Genomic DNA, 18,837 nt, shown 5'->3' with positions numbered 1-18,837 from the left:
TTTACAAGAGCCTGGTGAGACCAAGATTAGAATTTGGAATGTGTGTTACCATGCCAATTAATAAAACAGACCAGATGGCTCTCAAGTCTGTCCAAAGACAGGCGTCAAAATGTGTAAAGGGGCTGATAGACAAAGAGTATGAATGCCAACTGCAGAGCCTCAAGCTACCAACTCTGACATACCGTCAGCAAAGAGGTGATATGATAATGACCTACAAACTGCTCAAGTCTGACGACAAGGACCTCTTTCAGCCTGCCCAGTTGTCAAGAACCAGGGGTCATTCAGCGAAGCTTTTTCAGAAGCGTGCTAATACAAGGAAGAGGAACCATTTTTTCTCCTACCGTATCATAAGCCTCTGGAACAATCTGAGTGAAACGACAGTGAGTTCACCATCCGTTGACAGTTTCAAAGCCAATCTCGATAAGGAATGGGAAACCAAACTATGGCTCACGCAATGGGATGAAGCTGATGTCCCACGGCCCTATCATCACTAACTGGCGTACACTGGACTCGTCCATATCACTAGCAAGTGCGATTTAAGGTAATTTAAGGTAATATATATATATATATATATATATATATATATATATATATATATATATATATATATATATATATATATATATATATATATATATATATATATATATATATATATATATATATATATATATATATATATATATATATATATATATATATATATATATATATATATATATATATATATATATATATATATATATATATATATATATATATATATATATATATATATATATATATATATATATATATATATATATATATATATATATATATATATATATATATATATATATATATATATATATATATATATATATATATATATATATATATATATATATATATATATAGTACCGGGCCCCGGCACTGCTATGCAGAAGGCATGTATTTGTATAGGGATTCTCATTGACGCTTGTCTTCGGCATCACTATAGGTTAGACACAACCACCTTAGGAAAAATATGAATTATTCCTCCAGGTTTTGACCTATTTAGATCGTTTTTGTGGCCAGAAATGTCAATATGCCAGTTTTAAGAATAAAACTATGTGGCAGATCTCCAGACCGGGCCCCACCACTCAGCAGGCTTGTATATATTGATTTTCGTTGTTGCTTGTCTTCTAACTACAGATAATGTGAACTTCTTCTTGATCTCATGGCTTCAGGTTATGGTTAATGCAACCACCCAGGGAAAAATACTAAAAAGTCATATACTTCTAACAAATGTTAGAAGTGTATGACTTTTATATAGTTCTACATTTAGTAGAAGTATATAAATACTTCTACATTTAGTAGAAGTATATAAATACTTCCGTTTTTGGAAGCTGGTTAATATTAAGCCAGCTTCCAAGAGATGGTACCTTGCGAGCAATTACTGGCGTATAAGTCTCACAGTAGTTGTATGTAAAGTACCTGAGGGCACCATAAACACAGCACTGGTCTCCTACCTCAAAACAAATCAAATGCTTAGCAAAAGCCCACGTGATTTTTGAAAAGGATGTTCAATTAATACTAACATAACTGAGTCATTTGATATTGTGACTAGACCTTTAGATATTGGTCTACCAGTAGATGTTATATTGCTTGACCAAGACCAAGCCTTTGACCAAGTTCAATATCAACTACTAATTTTGAAATTAAAGGTAAATGAAGTGCATAAAGATATAGTAAGTTGAATAGAAGCCTTTCTAACTGGCAGGACTCAGAGGGTGATTATATACAACAGCAATAGCAATACTGTTTTTTCTGAATTACAACCAGTCAAGACTGGAGTACCTCAGGGGACCATCCAAGATCCTACATTATTCAGTATGCATATCATTGACTGTAAAAGCAACTTGAAGAATCCTTTGATGATTGCAAGCTCCAGGGACTGGCCCAAGACGAAATAAACCAGTCAAATATGCAAGAAGATTTGAACCAGCTATCCAAATGGTCATTGGAATGTTGTCTTGAGTTCAATGCATCAAAATGCAAAGACTTAGATCTTGGATATAACAATCCAAAATGTCCATATTGTTTAGGAGACACCCACCTTGAGGCAATCAATGAGGAGAAGGAACTCAAGGTCATTAATGACTATGAGTAGAAGTTTTGTAATCACATACAAGGTCAAGTCATAGGCAGCACAATAGCGCTGTATTAATGGGCACAATGTATTATTTATTTATTTTTTTCATGGTATTAGACCAAGGCACTTCGTATCAAAGGAGTTGTCGTAGGAACTTCGAAAAGGGTTCATTCGATTAGAAATTGAAAGGGCTAGTGCCCTTTTTAATAGTTGAAAGTGATTGGAGTGCACCTAACCCCCTTCCCACGCCCACCATTTCCCAAAACCCATCCAATCAAAATTTTGAGATAACCATTTTGTTCAACATATTTGAAAGGTCCGGAAATCATGTATTTGAGGATGACAACCCCCTTGCAGTCCTCACGGCAAGGGTTGTAAGTTATGCCCTGGGGGCATATTAACTTTCGAGGGGGCTCATTGGATTGGTAATCAGAAGTTTTAGTGTCCTTTTTGAAATTCAGAGTGATTGGAGGTTGGATACCCCCCCACACCTAGTATTTTCATGAAATGCATCTAATAGAAATTTAAGATGGCCATTTGTTGTCGTAGAAACTTCAAAAAGAGCTCATTCGATTGAAAATTGAAAAGGCTAGGGCTCTTTTTAATAGTCAAAAGTAATTAGAGGGCAACTAACCCCCCTACCACACCCACCATTTCCCCAAACACATCCAATCAAAATTTTTAGATAGCGATTTTGTTCAATGGAATTGAGAGGTCCGGAAATTATGTTTTTGAGGATGATAACCCCCCACAGCCCTCAGGGCAAGGGTTGTAAGTTATGGCCTGGGGCCTTATAAGATATATAAGCTCATGGGATTGGTAATCAGAAGTTCTATTGCCTTTTTTAAGATTCAGAGTAATTGGAGGGTGGATACCCTCCTATCCCACACCTCATATTTTCCTGAAATGCATCATATAGAAATTTTGAGATGGTCATTTGTTGTTGCAGAAACTTCGAAAAGAGCCCCTCTCATGCCAACCATTTCCCCAAACATATCCACTCAAAATTTTGAGATAACCATTTTGTTCAACATAATTGAAAGGTCCAAAAATTATGTTTTTGAGGATGACAACCCCCCTCCCCACCGCCCTGAGGGTAAGGGTTGTAAGTTATGCCCTGAGGCATGTAAGGTATATATAAAAAGGTTGATCGTATAAACTTCGGAGGAGCTCATTGGATTGGTAATCAGAAGTTCTAGTGTCCTTTTTAATATTCAGAGTGATCAGAGGGTAGATACTCCCCCCCCCAAACACACACACCTCGTATTTTCCCAAAATGCACCTTATAGAAATTTTTAGATGGCCATTTTTGTTGTAGGAGCTTCGAAAAAGGCCCTGTCGATGAAAAATTGAAAGGGCTGGTATCGTTTTTATTAGTCAAAAGTGATTAGTGTGCCACAAGCCCCCCCCCCCACGTCCATCAATTCCCAAAAACATCCAATCAAAATTTTGAGATAGCCATTTTGTTCAGCATAGTTGAAAGATGTGGAAGTTGTGTTTTTGATAACCCCCATACCTTCTCAAGACCAGAACATAATTTACAGTTTAAGGGCTGGGCACACGTAGCTGATTTCGGGAACTATTTTCAGCCTCAGTGGACAAACGATAGAAGTAAGAAAAATTTGTTGAAAAAAAAATTTATTGTGCAAGATTTTCAAAACAAAAAATCATAAACACAAATAGTCAATTGAGGTTTACTGACGGTTGTATCACTGATATTAGTTTCATTCTCGGCTTAGTAGTGGGGTCTTTCGTTACCTGTACCTTATAATGACCATCTAACTGTATCCCTATTTTTTTTTTTTTGTGATTAACATGATGAAAATCGGCACCGAAAACTAGAAAATTTTTCAAGCTCAAATCGACGCCGATTTCTTTTAAAATCAGCGCTGATTTGGAAATAAGCTCCTGAAATCAGCTTCGTGTGCCCAGCCCTTTACTGAAAAAAATGGCTATGGATTGTCAGTTTAGTATACATATACTGATATATATTACTTAAAGTTTTAATGATTTTTTATTTATTAAATTTAATAAAGTTAAAACATTTAAAACATATTTTGTTAATTTAAATCATACAATAAATAACCCAATCAAACTCAAAACGAGCGAAAATTAACATGAGTAGGGCTGACAACCCTCATGCCTTCTCAAGACCAGAACATAATTTGCACTCTACTGAAAAAAAAAACTTAAAATATTTTCACTTTGTTTTTACTTGTCAAGAATATTTTGTACTAGATACATGAAGGGGGAAGTCCTCCCTCTCGCACCCAAATTACAGCGCAAGTGTCTGGTGCCCTTTTTAAGAGTAACAAGAGATTGGAGGGCAAGCAGACCTTCTCTCAAGCCCACTCATTTTCTAAACGCATCCATTCAAAATTTTGATGACAGCCATTTCGTTCAGCATAGTAGAACAGTCCAGCAACTATGTCTTCAGGGATATTAGGCATGCCAACCCCCCAAAATTATGCAATTGGCCCATTATGCTTTAAAACTAAATGTTGCTTTAAAATAAATCAAAAGAGATTATTTTTATGGTTGCCAATAAGACACCTCAGCAATATATTGAGAACAACTGGGGGTATTATATTGAAACTTTTGTGGATACTACTATTACTACTTCTGCTCTTACAATTTAAATAAATAGAAAGAGTTTAAGTATATCCAGGTTCTCAAAGAGCACAGACAGAATCTTTTGGGAATGATATTAAGTTTTATTTTTAGGTCAACTTCAGAAGCTATAAAATTAAATTAAAAAATACTGTTTGTGTCATGATTAAAAATTGTTGAAAAAGTTTCTCCAACATTCAAACAGCAACCAATACTATGGATTCTTATAGAAAAAAAAAACTGAAAAGATATACAAATTTATTTTTTCCATAAAAACGACTATATTAATAAAAAACAAACAGAAATTAATTTAAAAAACTTTTTCCACAAGACAAGTTTTTCAAACAAAATTAAAGAGCTACTTTACATTTTAACTCTGCCTGTTAGGATCCTTGCCTCTCGGGGCTCGGTGAGCAGCCTGTCCCCAGCTAGGAAAGGAGGAGGGTTGGGCGATAGACTAACTCTATCCCTGTAAAAATTTTAGATGATTTTGAAAACTACAACAAAAAGCCTTGGACCTAATTTGATTTCTCTGGTAACAACTACTGACCATCCTGGACACAATTTTTGACAGCAAATGAACCTTTTCGTCTTGCTTTTTGCATTGTCAGGACTGTTAATCCTGACACACAACCAGGTCGTCTAGAGGCCGTGATTAGAATTATTCAATCATGTAAGATTGAAATAGCAGCAAGATTGAAATATTTCTGAAGCCAGGCTGACTGGCTCTGGTTCAATATATGTTGACAACTATGAAGTCTTCTTCTCAGGTAAAGAGAAGAGACGCAAAGCCAGAGTTGCTCTAGTTGTCAGTAAACAAGCAAAGAAGTCAATGTTGGAATTTGTACCTATGAATGAAACAATTCTTAAGGCTCGTTTTGAAAGCTCCCAGTCTAAACTCACCATCATTGCAGCCTATGCCCCCAAAAATAATGCTGGTGGGGACACCAAGAACAGTTTCTATAGTGATTTGAACGACATACTCAATACAGTACCTGAGCACAATGTATTAGTTGTCTGTGGCGACTTTAATGCCAAAGTTGGTAGTGATAACAGTTTTGCACCGTATGTGCTAGACCGCCATGGCCTGGGTGTTATCAATGATAATGGAGTGCGTATTTTCCATGCCTTCTCAAGACCAGAACACAATTTGCACTTTACCAAAAACAAATACGTTTGAAATGTTTTCACCTTTCTCACTTTCATAAATAAAAACTCATCAAAGCCTTAAGAAAGAAATATCAGTATATGTCAATTAAACTGACAATCCATGGTCATTTGTTTTTTTCAGTAAAGTGCAAATTGTGTTCCGGTCTAGAGAGGGCATAGGGGTTATCAGCCCTACTCATGTTAATTTTTGCTGGTTTTGAGTTTGACTTGGCTATTTATTGTAGTTTCTATTCATTTTGAGTTTCATTTATTTGCTGATAGTGATTTGTGGTAGTTTTACACTTGGAAGATTACTTAACTGTACTTTTGCTCATTCTTGGCTTAATGGAGCTCTTTACTTTTATTTGGAAAACTTATCTTGTGTAAAAAGTTTTTAAATTAATTACAATAGCAAAACCAAGCCCTTGGCCACATAAAATGAACATTCACCACCAGGAAGCCATGTGTGATAATGAAGCCTTATAAATCTATGGCCTGCCCTCACCTGGAATTTGGTAGAACCCTAGCCTCTCCCAGCTATAACACGGATGCAAAAGTACTGGAAAGTGTTCAAAGAAGAGCAAGAAAGCTGAGCCCAATTCTGCAAGACAAAACCTACAAGGAAAATCTCACCTCACCCGAACTCCCTACTTTAGTAAACTGTAAGAAAAGAGGAGACGTAATAACAACTTATAAGGTGTTGGGAAGTGATATATCAAGTCATGTCTTCTCCCCAACTCTCTCAACTACCACAAGAGGACAAACCAGGAGGCTGCAGGTCCCCTGTTGCACCAGGCAAGAGTGTCAACACTTCTTCTCAGTCTGTTCTGTCCCACTCTGGAACAGCCTGTTCAAACTCACTGTCAAGTCTCAAACCCTAGAAGCCTTCAAGAAAGGAGTTGATCAAGACTAAGTTAATACTGAATGAAGGCTAAACTGGGATATCAGATAATAACCTCAAAACAACGCCAGCAAGATTTTCTGCAGGAGGTCCAAAACCAACTTATCTTACTGGACATGTGATTTAAGGTAATATTGACAAGGCACATTTCACCACAAGATTCTACTAACAAAAATATTACCAAATAAAGTCCTTTCAAAAATTCACAGGCATTTGTTTGTGGTCTTCCTAGCTATACCACTGACAAACACACACTTTAACAATGTGGCATGTAATTGAATGTTGACTATTTTTTGGTTATGAGTTTTCAAGCATGAAATTATATATATATATATATATATATATATATATATATATATATATATATATATATATATATATATATATATATATATATATATATATATATATATATATATATATATATATATATATATATATATATATATATATATAAAGAAATTGTATATAGCCAACTACTGTATCTGAAAATTTTATAATACAAACTTAATTAGGGGGTGTTAGTACCTAAAGTCTTATAACTGTTATTTATATGGTTTGGCTTGAGGATTATATATAAGAGATTGAGTTACTACTTGGATAAAAACAAGTTACTGGAAGAAGAACTTTGCAAATCTAGGAGGTATAACTTTCACCTTGAATAGTTTAGTCACTAAGCATAGTAAGGTAAAATTAATTTGTTTGTAAAATTTCTAGATTTGCAAAAATCATTTGTTAGTGCTAATAGACCCCTGATACTCCTAGTTTTGGCTGATTTGGGATTATCTGTAATAATAGTTAGACTCTTATGACCCGTGTACGAGGGGGCAAAAAGTAGGGAATCTGTTTGGGGAATAGTATTTTAAGGATTTTCAATAACAACATAGGACTGAGGCAAGGTATATCACTCTCACCTAGGCTATTGTCTGTATTTGATAATGATACACTAACTTTTCTTCCAGAGTAGATTGGCTTCAAGATTGATATTAGGGAATGTTATGTTTTCAATACCTTTGTCTGCACATGATATTGCATTGGTGTCATAATCAGAAGAAGAAATGTAGATATTACTTCAGACTGCTTGGATCTCTAAAGGTTGCAATTAGATGATGATAAAGTAGAAATTATGCTTTTTAGTAAGCTAAGAAATAACACTGAACAAGTTTGTAAATTTTAATAAAAAGATTATGAAATCAGGCTTGTAAAAGAGAAAAATTTATTGTTTTCATCCAATGGTTTCTGCAACATAAAAATACATTACAGCCACTCTTGCAAAGGGCAAAGCAGCCATGTTTGCACCATATATCAATAGCAGCTTCAGGGTTCAAGGTTTTATTATTAATGCTATATTTATACAACATATTAAATTCCCGGCAGAGAGAAAACTCGAGCTTGAAGTATAATAATCTAATAATCCATAATCTAAAGATGTTAAAACAAATACCAATTCTTAAAAAAACGATGTTAAAAAAAAAATAAAAAAATACCAATTCTTCATTATGAGGCAGACACCTTGTTAAACAAATGAAATCTTTTCAGCTTAATGGCCTACAGAAAAGAACACATAATCTTGTCACAAAAGGGGACTTAGGCTTATTTTCATTGAGAAAACAAAGGTGTTTGTATACAGATTATAATGGCTAAAGATGTTACATTATCCCAAACATAGACTAGCTAGAGCTGCACAGGATGAATCACTAAAACTGAACATAAATCTCTGTGGATATTCCAGATAAAGAAACTGTTGGATGAAAGCCTATATACCTATATACCTTCACCTATATATGGAATAATGATCAAGGTCATAGAAATAGTGAGGATATTTTTCTGAGATTTCACACCTAGGTTAGAAGACCAAGAGATTCAATGTTGGCATGGAGGCACAAGTGCTTCAATCACTTTTTTTCTACAAAAGCATTCCATCAAGTTTTAGTGACAAGTATTATTTCAAATTCAGTATAAAAAACTGAAGGGATCTGAATTTTACCAATAGATTCCAAATTTTCCCAATATTCAGTATTTTGGGGAATGGATTGGGACATTTTCTTTATAGACACAATGAACTGGTGAATCTAAGCGAGACTTGTTGTATTGTAGTAACAAAATAAGCTGCTACTGGGGATCCTTAAATCAACCTCTTCTAGATACATAGTGGCAATAGGCACTTTTATCTGAAAAGGTTTAGAGGCATGTAAATAGGAAGTTTTATTTATTTATTAATGCACATTCATTTGTTTTCACTTATTCATTCATTTTTATTTATTAAAATCATTATTGTATATAGCTTTGTTATCTTTGAAATACACACATATATGTGAATCATAAAGAAAGAAAACTCATCTTAAGATTGGTAATAACATCAGAACTGGGAAAGGTTCTGGCTATCTCAAAACACAAAGCCCCAAGCCTCCTTGCCCCTATAGGCAGATTTTTTGAGAAATGAAGTTTGGTCTGATGAATGAATAGTCAATTACAATGCATCAAAACCAAAGGAGTTGCTGATCTCCTAATCAAAATTGCCATGCATACAGCCAAACTTCATCACAAATGGAGCTACAAAGAGAGTTAACAAATTTTATCTCCTGGGAAACCACTTCTCCACAAGTTTCTCTTGAAAAACCCACCTTTATTGGGTATAAACTGCTTGAAAAGAAAGCTGGTTGTCATATTTGCTGTAAGAGCCTTCTAATACTCAACTTAATCATCTCACATTACAGATTTTGCATACATCCTATCACCAAATATGAATGCCTGTTGTATTCTGCTGCTCTCAAATATTGCTGATACCACCTTAAATTACCTTAAATCGCACTAGCCAGCGATAAGGACGAATCCTGTAGACGCCGGTCAATGATGATGGTGGCTCAGCTCATCGGGCGCATCCCAAACTGTGCGCCATGGCTTGCTGCACCAATCTCTGTCAACAGCTGACTTGAAGGCTTCAGTATTAGGGGACATGACTGCATTCTGGCTCAGGGAATTCCATAAGCCAACCACACGGTTGGAGAAAAATTTGTTTCGCAGCCTGGTATTAGCGCGTTTCCGGTAGAGCTTTAGGGGGTGCCCTCTTGTTCTTCACGAACTATCTAACTGGAATAAGTCAGGGATGATATCGTGGTTGCAGATCAATTTGAATGTCATCAATACATCTCCTCGCTTACGTCGGTATGTGAGAGATGGTATTTTGAGCCTCTGAAGTCTGGTAGAATATGGCAAATTTTGAAAACTCCTTATGCATTTCGTTGCTCTCCGCTGCACCGATTCCATAATCGATTGGTCAAGCTTGTTAACTGGCGTGGCAATGGACATCCCAAATTCTAATTTTGGTCGGATCAGGCCCTTTAGGAGCTTAGTAATCACTGCTAGAGATCTACTGCAGAACGTTCTCTTTATTATACCGAGAGTTTGGTTGGCTTTGGCTACTGCAGACTGCGTGTGTAAGTTGAATTTGAGCTTGTTATCAACCAAGACTCCCAGATCTTTTTCGCAGTGACTGGTTGTAAGTGGCTGTTTAGAACCACAATTGGATTCCATAAAATACTGGCTGAGAGGGTTGTTTGCTCCAAAGTGTATGACCTTGCATTTCTGGATATTAAATTCTAGTCACCAGGCTTTTGCCCACGTTGAGAGTGCGTCGAGATCTGCTTGGATGTTTCTGGTACTTTGGGGGTCATAAATCGGACCGATTATTTTGGAATCATCAGCATATAAGCAAATCTTATTCTTTATGATTGAAGATGCATCATTAATATAGATGTTGAATAGAGTTGGGCCCAAAACCGTGCCTTGGGGTACTCCGCTTTCTACATCTGCTGATTCTGAGAAGAAAATTGATCCACCATCCCCAAATACTCTTACCACCTGCTTCCTGTTGGTAAGAAATTGCATCGTCCAATTTATGACTTCATCGTGGAGGCCTATTGCATGAAGTTTAGAATTTAGCCTCCTATGACATACTTTATCAAACGCTTTCGCTAAGTCTAATAATATCATATCAACTGGGGATCCTGTGTCCATAAGTTTTGTGACATGCTCGTAAGCATCAATGAGGTTAGTATCAACTGATCAACTGGGGCGGAAGCCATGCTGGCTAGGAGATAGTAGCTTGTTTGCATTTAGGTGTTCAATAATGGCTGAGTTAACTATGCCTTCAAGAACTTTTCCCACTCCCAAGGTGAGACTAATTGGTCAATAGTTGCTGGCTTCATCTCTGCTGCTTCCTTTATGAACAGGTGTAATGTAAGCTTCCTTCCAGTCTTTTGGAATAGATTTAGTATTTAGGGACTTTTGGAATAGTAGGGTGAGAGGATGTGATAGTACTGCATACGTCTCCTTTAAGAGCCGAGGGGGCACTCCGTCAGGTCCTGTTGATTTATTTGGGTTAATCTTCTTTAGTCGAGTCCCTACATCTACTTTAGTAATATTAATGGGCGGCATACTTTTTTGAATTTCGTACTGCGGGGGGTCTGGAAGTGGGGCATTATCTGCAACTGTGAATACTGAAATAAACTGCTTATTTAATGCATTAGCTATCTTCCTTGGGTCGCAGATTTTAGATCCATCTTGTACAAGCTGAGTGACAGAATGCCTTCCAGGCTTACCCGATGACACATACCTCCAAAATTTCTTAGGGTTAGTTTTTGTTGCAGCTGCCACTGATTCCTCATACTTCTCAGTGATATTTCTGGAGAGACTTCTAAGCTTGTTACGCACCTGCTTATATTTTGTGTAATAGTCAGCCTGGTTTTGATTCTTTGTGTACAGCTTCCAGTATTTCTTTTTTCTGTTCCTAGCCATTTTTATTTCTTTTGTAATATACAGGAGGGTTTTTGGTTTCCTTTTCCATTTTGTAGAAGAGTGATCTTCAATAGCCTTCAGTAATATTCTTTTCGTAGTTGTCCATGACTCTTCCACATCTGTATTCTCAATGAAAGACCAATCACATTGAGTCAGTTCCTGACAAATTAGACTGTAATCAGTGTACACGTGTTTTGTAAATTCTAGTCTTTGGGGATACAGTCTAAAACTGCAACTTATGACAATGTGGTCACTAGCTCCAAATGGTGGTAGGGGCTTGATGCTTATTGTAGACTCTTGGTCTTTTGCTAGTTGCAGATCAAGTAGCGAAGGGTTCTGGCTATTTCTATATCTTGTCGGGAACTTAACTGCCTGGTACAAAGAATGATTAAATAGGCACTCCAGGAATGGTCTTATTAAACTATTTTCAGAAAAACCAAATCCGTTGACCCATTGAATATTTGGGAGATTGAAATCACCAACAATAATTATGTTTCCTCGTAGCTTCATTTTAATATCAATTGAAATACTCATAGCAAGTAAAGAGGATTCAAGGCTAGGGGAACTGGGGCTTCTATACATGCAACCAATGTAAAATGGCCCACAAGGCAGGAGGACAGATATCCACACTTGTTCAATATATGGTTCATAATCTGTATTAATATCTATGCTTCCTACCTTCAGAGAGCTTCGGATGTACACGGCTATTCCTCTTCCTCCTTCTCTAGATAAGTTGGTGACCAAGGTATAGTCGGGTATCTGGATCTGGGTATCTCCAAGAGGAGTGTTGGTCCATTTAGATTTAATCTCGCAGAAAGCGTAAACGTCTGCTTTTTCCGTCGAAACGGCATATTTTATCTCATGGAGCTTTGACGTTAAACAATCTACGTTACTGAAGACAACTTTCAGACCATTGTTCATCCAATGCGTGCAACTTTTATTTGGGCTATTATCCAGATCATTACATTCCCCAGACTCTATGCTGCTGTGGTTTGAAACGTCACTCATGAAAACAGTCTGCTCGGAAAGAATACAGCTTACTGATCTCGCACTGTAAAAAGATTCACTTGATTCATCAATAGTACTTATTTCAACATTAGAAGACACAGGGCTATTTACACTACTATCTATATTTCTTTGAGAATTATCTAGATTGTGTCCATTGCAGCTGGTGCTGCGGAGGTGGGCACGGTTTTTGGAACAATTCTGTTGCCTCGAATGACTAGGTTTTCTTCACCATTAGCTTGTCGCGCATGAAGTACTTCATACAGCTTTGTCCTCTTTATATGGTCGGCTTTTGAAACATCATTTCTAAACTGAATTTGGCCTGTTCCTTTTCTCTCATATGACTTTTGCAGGATCACTTTCTTAATTTTTAATTCATCAACCGAAAAAATAATGGGGCTCGCCTTACGCGAATCATTTTCATTCCTAGAGTGATTGGGACTGACGAGGCGCCGAACATTTTTTACAGCTATCCGCTGTAGTCCGTATTCGTTACATAAGAAGTCACGAATGAATGTCTCATCATTGGGTTGCAGCAATACTCCGAATGCTAGCATATTTAATTTGCGTCTTTGTTTATCTCTATCTTCAGTGATCCATTTTCTCACGTGGCTCTTAAGTTGCTGGTTCATTTCATCTTTAAGAGATTCTACTTGAGATTTGATTAGCTTTTGTAACACATCAGGATTACAAGCAGCCCCCGGGGCTTCTTCAAGCGAAGCAATACGAGTCTCCACATCCTTGAACTTGGCATCAATGTCTTTCTTGAACTCTTCTTTAAATTCACTAAATGACTGTTTAACTGCATTCTTGATTTTAATATCTAGGTCCTGTACAGCGGTTATTGCAGGTTCAAGTGGTTCAAGCGTTTTGTTAACTATGGCTTGTATTTCAGCTGCACTAGCGCCACTATGGGCGTTACCTTTACAAACAGGACACTTCCATTCGCAGCCTAATCTCCTTGTCATTTTTGTCAGAAGATCATACTCGGGTTTGCTAATTTCAAGGCAATCAATGCAAAGCCATTGTTTACAAATGTCGCAGTTCATTGCACTAGGTTCTTCATCCAGACTCTCATCACAAGCAGCGCAAATGTCTTTGCCTTTTTTTGGGCTTTCTCGAAGCCTTTTTGGTGGCATTCTGCAACTTTCAGGCACTGATATCAAGGCGACACCAAGTAAAACGCAACTCAGGTAACAGGTAATAGAACGCAACTTGGATAACAGAATGCAACCAGGAACACGAGAATTCAGCGCCGCTAGGTATTCAAAGATTCAGAATAGGGCAGGTACTCAGCAGTCTGTTAGTGAAAGTTTTGATGTAGTATTGATAGCTGTTTTCTACTAGTAAGTAAATTCACCTCCTTCTGTATAGCTTTCTTGTATTGTGCCTTTTTTTTGGGGGCTAATTGCATCTTGAGCCCTTAAAGGGGCCCCAAAGGTATTTCATTTTTGTAACCACACAAGTAAGTTATCAACACTAGTTATATTATTGAAAAGTGGTTAAAAATATATCATTAGTTTATAAATAGATTGTTTGAGAATAATATATTCCAAAAATACTATTTTATAACAATTCAAACCTTATTTATTCAGCAACTCAAATATAAACCATTTTCTTACCATTTCAAGTTTTTCAAATGCCATCAACAAAAATAGTGCTGAATTTTGCTATTTGAAAACAGAATTTGCTGTCAACAAAGGGTAGGCTATATATTTGCACATTAGGGGTGGGGGTGGGTAATTTTTATGGTAAATTTGCAACAGGTCATATAATTTAGCTAGGATGAAGGTGAAAACATCAATTGATGTTTTTTATGCTCTTTCATCATTCATATAAAATACCTTTGGGGCCTCTTTAAGGGCTCAAAATTCAATTAGGTAATTTTTTTGCAGATCATATTATTGACCTATGAATAAAGTAAACATACCACTCAATGCCTTTTTTCATGTTCTTTCCAAATATAGTAATCATTTTTGTCGGAAATGAATTTTAGCCCCCACCCCTATTTATAACAATTGAGGGTATATACTTGCACATTAGGAGGGGGGAGGTAAAGTTTAAACTTACCTCTCATTTACATCAGAAATAAAATTCATCCCCACCCCTCTAATGTACAAATACATACCCTGAATTGGTATAAATAGGGGTGGGGGTCAAATTCATTTCCAAAAAAAATGATTATTATATTTGGAATGAGCATAAAAAAGGCATCAAGTGGTATGTTTAATTTATTTGTAAGTCAATAATATGATCTGCAAAAAATTTGGTAAATATATAGGCCAATTCAGGGTATATATTTCTACATTAGGGGGGGGGGGCAGTTTTGTTTCTGATGTAAATGGTAAGTAACTTTAAAATTTACCCCCAACCCCCCCTAATGTAGAAACATATACCCTGAATTGGCATGTATAGGGGGGGGGGCTAAAATTCATTTCCAATAGAAATGATTAGGCTATTATATTTGTAATCAGCATAAAAATAAGGCATTGAATGGTGTATTCACTTTATTCCTAACTCAATAATATGATTTGATATCTATTTACCAAAAATTTACCTTCAATTAGCCCAAGAAGCAATTATTGAATTATAAAAGAGCATAGGCTAAAAAGGTAGGCTATCAAATGATGTTTTCACTTTTATCCTAGCTAGGCCTATATTATATGGCCCACTTCAAATTTACCAAAACATCTGTTGCTAATATATATTAAACATTTTTACAATGCAATAGCATTATAACTAAATGACCTTGGGCCAATTAGGCTAGTAGCCTAGCCTAATCCTAAACATGCAGTAGCCTAGAGGAGTACCTACTTTCACGAAACGGAACACTAGAAATCTTGAAGTGCATTTCATCGCTGCAATTTCTTGTTGCTTTGATTAAATCGTCACAGCCAAAAGCACCACTTTTATTTCTATACTTTTGGACTTCAGACATTTTTAGTTTCGCATGTCTTCAATTTAAATGTATTTGAAATTGCAATCTACCTAAACAGTGTTGCCAGAGCCTCATTCGATTTACTTTATTAGTTGGAAAATATAGGAATCCGTGGAATAGCTCTGGATTTAATGAGATCGTCATGGGCTTGGGGAGGGGGCAGGGGGGGGGGCAGCTGCCCCCCCCCTAGACTTTCAAATTTACATTAGATATGGCTGAAAAAGCAGATGGTTGGAAAAGCAGTTGATAAAAGGCCCTCCATCACACTATCGACTCCCCCCCCCCTAGACAATATGCTGCCTACGCCCATGGAAATCGTATTTATCTGAAAGAAGTTTTAAAGTCCAAGTTTGTGAAGAATCATCTCAAATTTTTCCATTAGAAAATATAGGGGTACCGCAGGGATCTGTATTGGGGCCGATACTTTTTTTTTATTTATGTAAATGATCTTCCAAATTGCACGCCTTCAGGTGATGAGTTACCAATATTGTTTGCGGATGATACAGCAATTAGTTTGAGGGCAGGCAACGGGGAGGACCTACGATTGTCCCTGGAGACTGTTGCTTTGAATGTAAATTCATGGTTTCATGATAACCGATTGATACCTAATTTAAAGAAGTCGGAATTTATGGTTTTTGGGAGAAGTTAAAGGTCAGTGAAGCGTGTGTCATTTCAAATTATTAGAGCTTCCTCCATACAAAGAGTGGATGTATTTAGAAATTTAGGTATTTATATTGATTCAACTCTGTCGTTTAAAGCACATATTAGTAAACTTAAAGCAACAGTGTCCAGGAATCTCGGTTGTTTGTATAGATTAAAGTTTCTGTTTCCATACCAAATCATGAGAACTTTATATTTTTCATTGATTGAATGGTATTTCTAGTATTGCCCGAGTGTTTGGATGTTGACTTTCCCTTCACATTTACGAGGACTCTAAATTGTTCAAAATAAATCAATAAGAATCCTGGACCATTTTTTATCATACCCTAGGAAGACAAAAGATTTATCTGAAATTAAAACACCTTTTCTATTTCTTGATATTCTTGATTTACAACAAATTTTTCACCTTAATTTGGGCATATAGTTTTTGAAAATCCAACATAAAGATCATTTTTTCAATAGTATGAAACTTTTGGTTGAAAATAAACATTGCCATTTATCAAGAGCTAGGATTGAGTTTCTTTTCCCGTTTGTTAAAATTGAGAGATCAAGACTAAGTTTAAGATATCAACTTCCTCAGATTGTGAATAAGTATAAGTTATTTGAATTAGTAAGTGAATGTCCTTTCATCCTACAGTAGCAGGGATTGATTGTATTATTGATTTATTTATAAATTGTTCAGTAAATCCCTTCCCTATCTCCGTGAGTCGATAGTTAAGTTATGTTTTTTTTTCATTTCTTCTTTAAATTTATTTTAAATTGTATTATGCTCTCATTAATTTTTCTTTCTTTTTTGAAGCTATGTTAGCGGGAAGTGTAATTTCTTTTTCCTATTATTTGATAAAGGAGACATTACGAGATGCCTCTCTTCTCCTTTGTACAAAATTTCTGTTTATGTTTTTGTTAAATAAAATCAAGTTCAAATTAACTTACAAGTTGATTTTGCTGGGGGTTTTTTGCCGCAGACCTTGAGAGTTTTGTTTAACAAACGGATCCTTAGTTAACTAAAAAGTTGACTATGAAACAACTATTAAGAATTTTTCTTTGTTAGATATCTACAAAGAATTTCTGGCCAAAAACTCGAACTCGGCAGCAAATGCTACCCTCTAAGGTAAAAGGCTTGGATTTTACAAATATGATGATTAATTTTGGATTGCCCAGATTGAATAATGCTGCTGTTTATTAAAATTGCTCATTCAACGGCTGTATTTTTAGTGTTGGAGTTCACTTTTCTTCTTGTAAGAGGAAACAAGAGGTGTAAGATTTCCACTAAAAGGTTGATTTCTTGTTAGCCAAGACGATTTTTGGCCTACTTCATTATTTTGACTGACTCAAGCTTCCTCTTTCCTAAGCCTGATGGTATGTTCTTGATTTATTCTCTGGCTCATGTTAAAACAACTTCGAATTTTCTGCCAAACTTTCCATTCTATTTGCAAGGGCCTGGCAAACTGCTATTTTTCCAAACAACTGTGAAACATTTTTATTGGCTTCTAGAGTTTTATTTAGTCTACTGCTATAGATATACTGTTTAAATATAAAATAGTTCATGATACTAAACTTTAAGTAAGGATCGACTCAGCTCAATAGTAATCGAAGCTCTAAAACCAAGAATTTTGATAACAATAGACAAATCAAAAGAAATGATGCAGATTACAAATATTTAAACATTTTAAGTTCAATATAACCCGTCACAAGCTACGAACCTGAGAAAATTTTCCTAATTTTTGAAGAAAGGAGGTAGGAAACATACCCGTAAATTTATGCGATCTTAATAGATATCACACCTTCTGATTCGGTATATCAGAGAACCCTAATTTAAAGGTTTCAAGCTCCTATCTACGACCAAAATGTAGAGTTTGCGTTTTCGCTAGAAGAAAGATTACGGATCCGTGATTGCGTGTTTATTTATTGTTTTTCCCTCAGGGATGATCGTAACGATCGGACGAGGGTTCATTTAAACGAAAATGAAAAGTTATAGAGTCTTTTCTAATTAACCAAAAAGATTGGTGGGCAACTAGCCCCCCTACTAAACTTTTGTTTCCCAAACCTATGTGATCAAAATTTTAAGATATCCAGTTTATTCAACATAAATGAAAGGTCTATAGCTTACGCAATTTGTCAATTGTCCATATATAGTATTTTTTATTTGGAAACATACGAGCATTTCTTAGGGACAATTTTCTTTGGGGGTGAAAGGGCGGGTCTTCATTTTCACGGGGAGAATTTTACACGGGGAAGAAAGTTTTCAAGGTAATTCTTCAGGGAATATTTACATGGCGGGGGGGGGGGGAGAAAAAAGGCTGTCCTTGGATGATTTAAAAAATTGTCAGAAATAAAATAAAATAAGCTATTTCAACTGAAAGTAAGGAGCAAGATTAAAACTTAAGACAAATAGAAATTATTCCGTATATGAAGAGTAATGCCCCATCTTTAACCCCTCTCTTTACGCTAAAGTTTGACTTTTAGCTACAATTCTTTAAGAAAGACTCCTCAAAGATAAGGGTCGTTGAATTTGAATAAAGTGTATTTTTAAAGAACTTTAGAACTTTAGCCTAGTTAGGGAGGGTTAAGTATAGGGCAGTCCCCCTCATACACGGAATAATTTCTGTTGGTCTTAAATTTTGAAGGAGTTTTAATAACAAGCCAAAAAGACCCTTCACA

At 35.9% G+C, this 18,837-nt stretch overlaps 1 protein-coding gene across 1 annotated transcript in view; it reads right to left on the bottom strand.

Annotated features, from left to right (window-relative positions):
• Positions 1-15,533, bottom strand: part of Sse (extra spindle pole bodies like 1, separase) — a 125,464-nt gene extending 109,931 nt beyond the window's left edge. Inside the window, exon 1 of the mRNA XM_089100139.1 lies at positions 15,393-15,533. Coding sequence (XP_088956265.1) covers positions 15,393-15,516 — 124 coding nt within the window. The 5' untranslated portion in view covers positions 15,517-15,533. The remainder of the gene's footprint in view (positions 1-15,392) is intronic.
• Between the last annotated feature and the right edge of the window lie 3,304 nt (positions 15,534-18,837).

This window comes from Artemia sp. Qi Xiang Cuo, chromosome 14 (genome assembly GCF_049724085.1).
Source record: "Artemia sp. Qi Xiang Cuo chromosome 14, ASM4972408v1, whole genome shotgun sequence".
NCBI classification, from domain to species: Eukaryota; Metazoa; Arthropoda; class Branchiopoda; order Anostraca; family Artemiidae; genus Artemia; species Artemia sp. Qi Xiang Cuo.
This window is presented reverse-complemented; position numbering and strand designations above follow the sequence as displayed.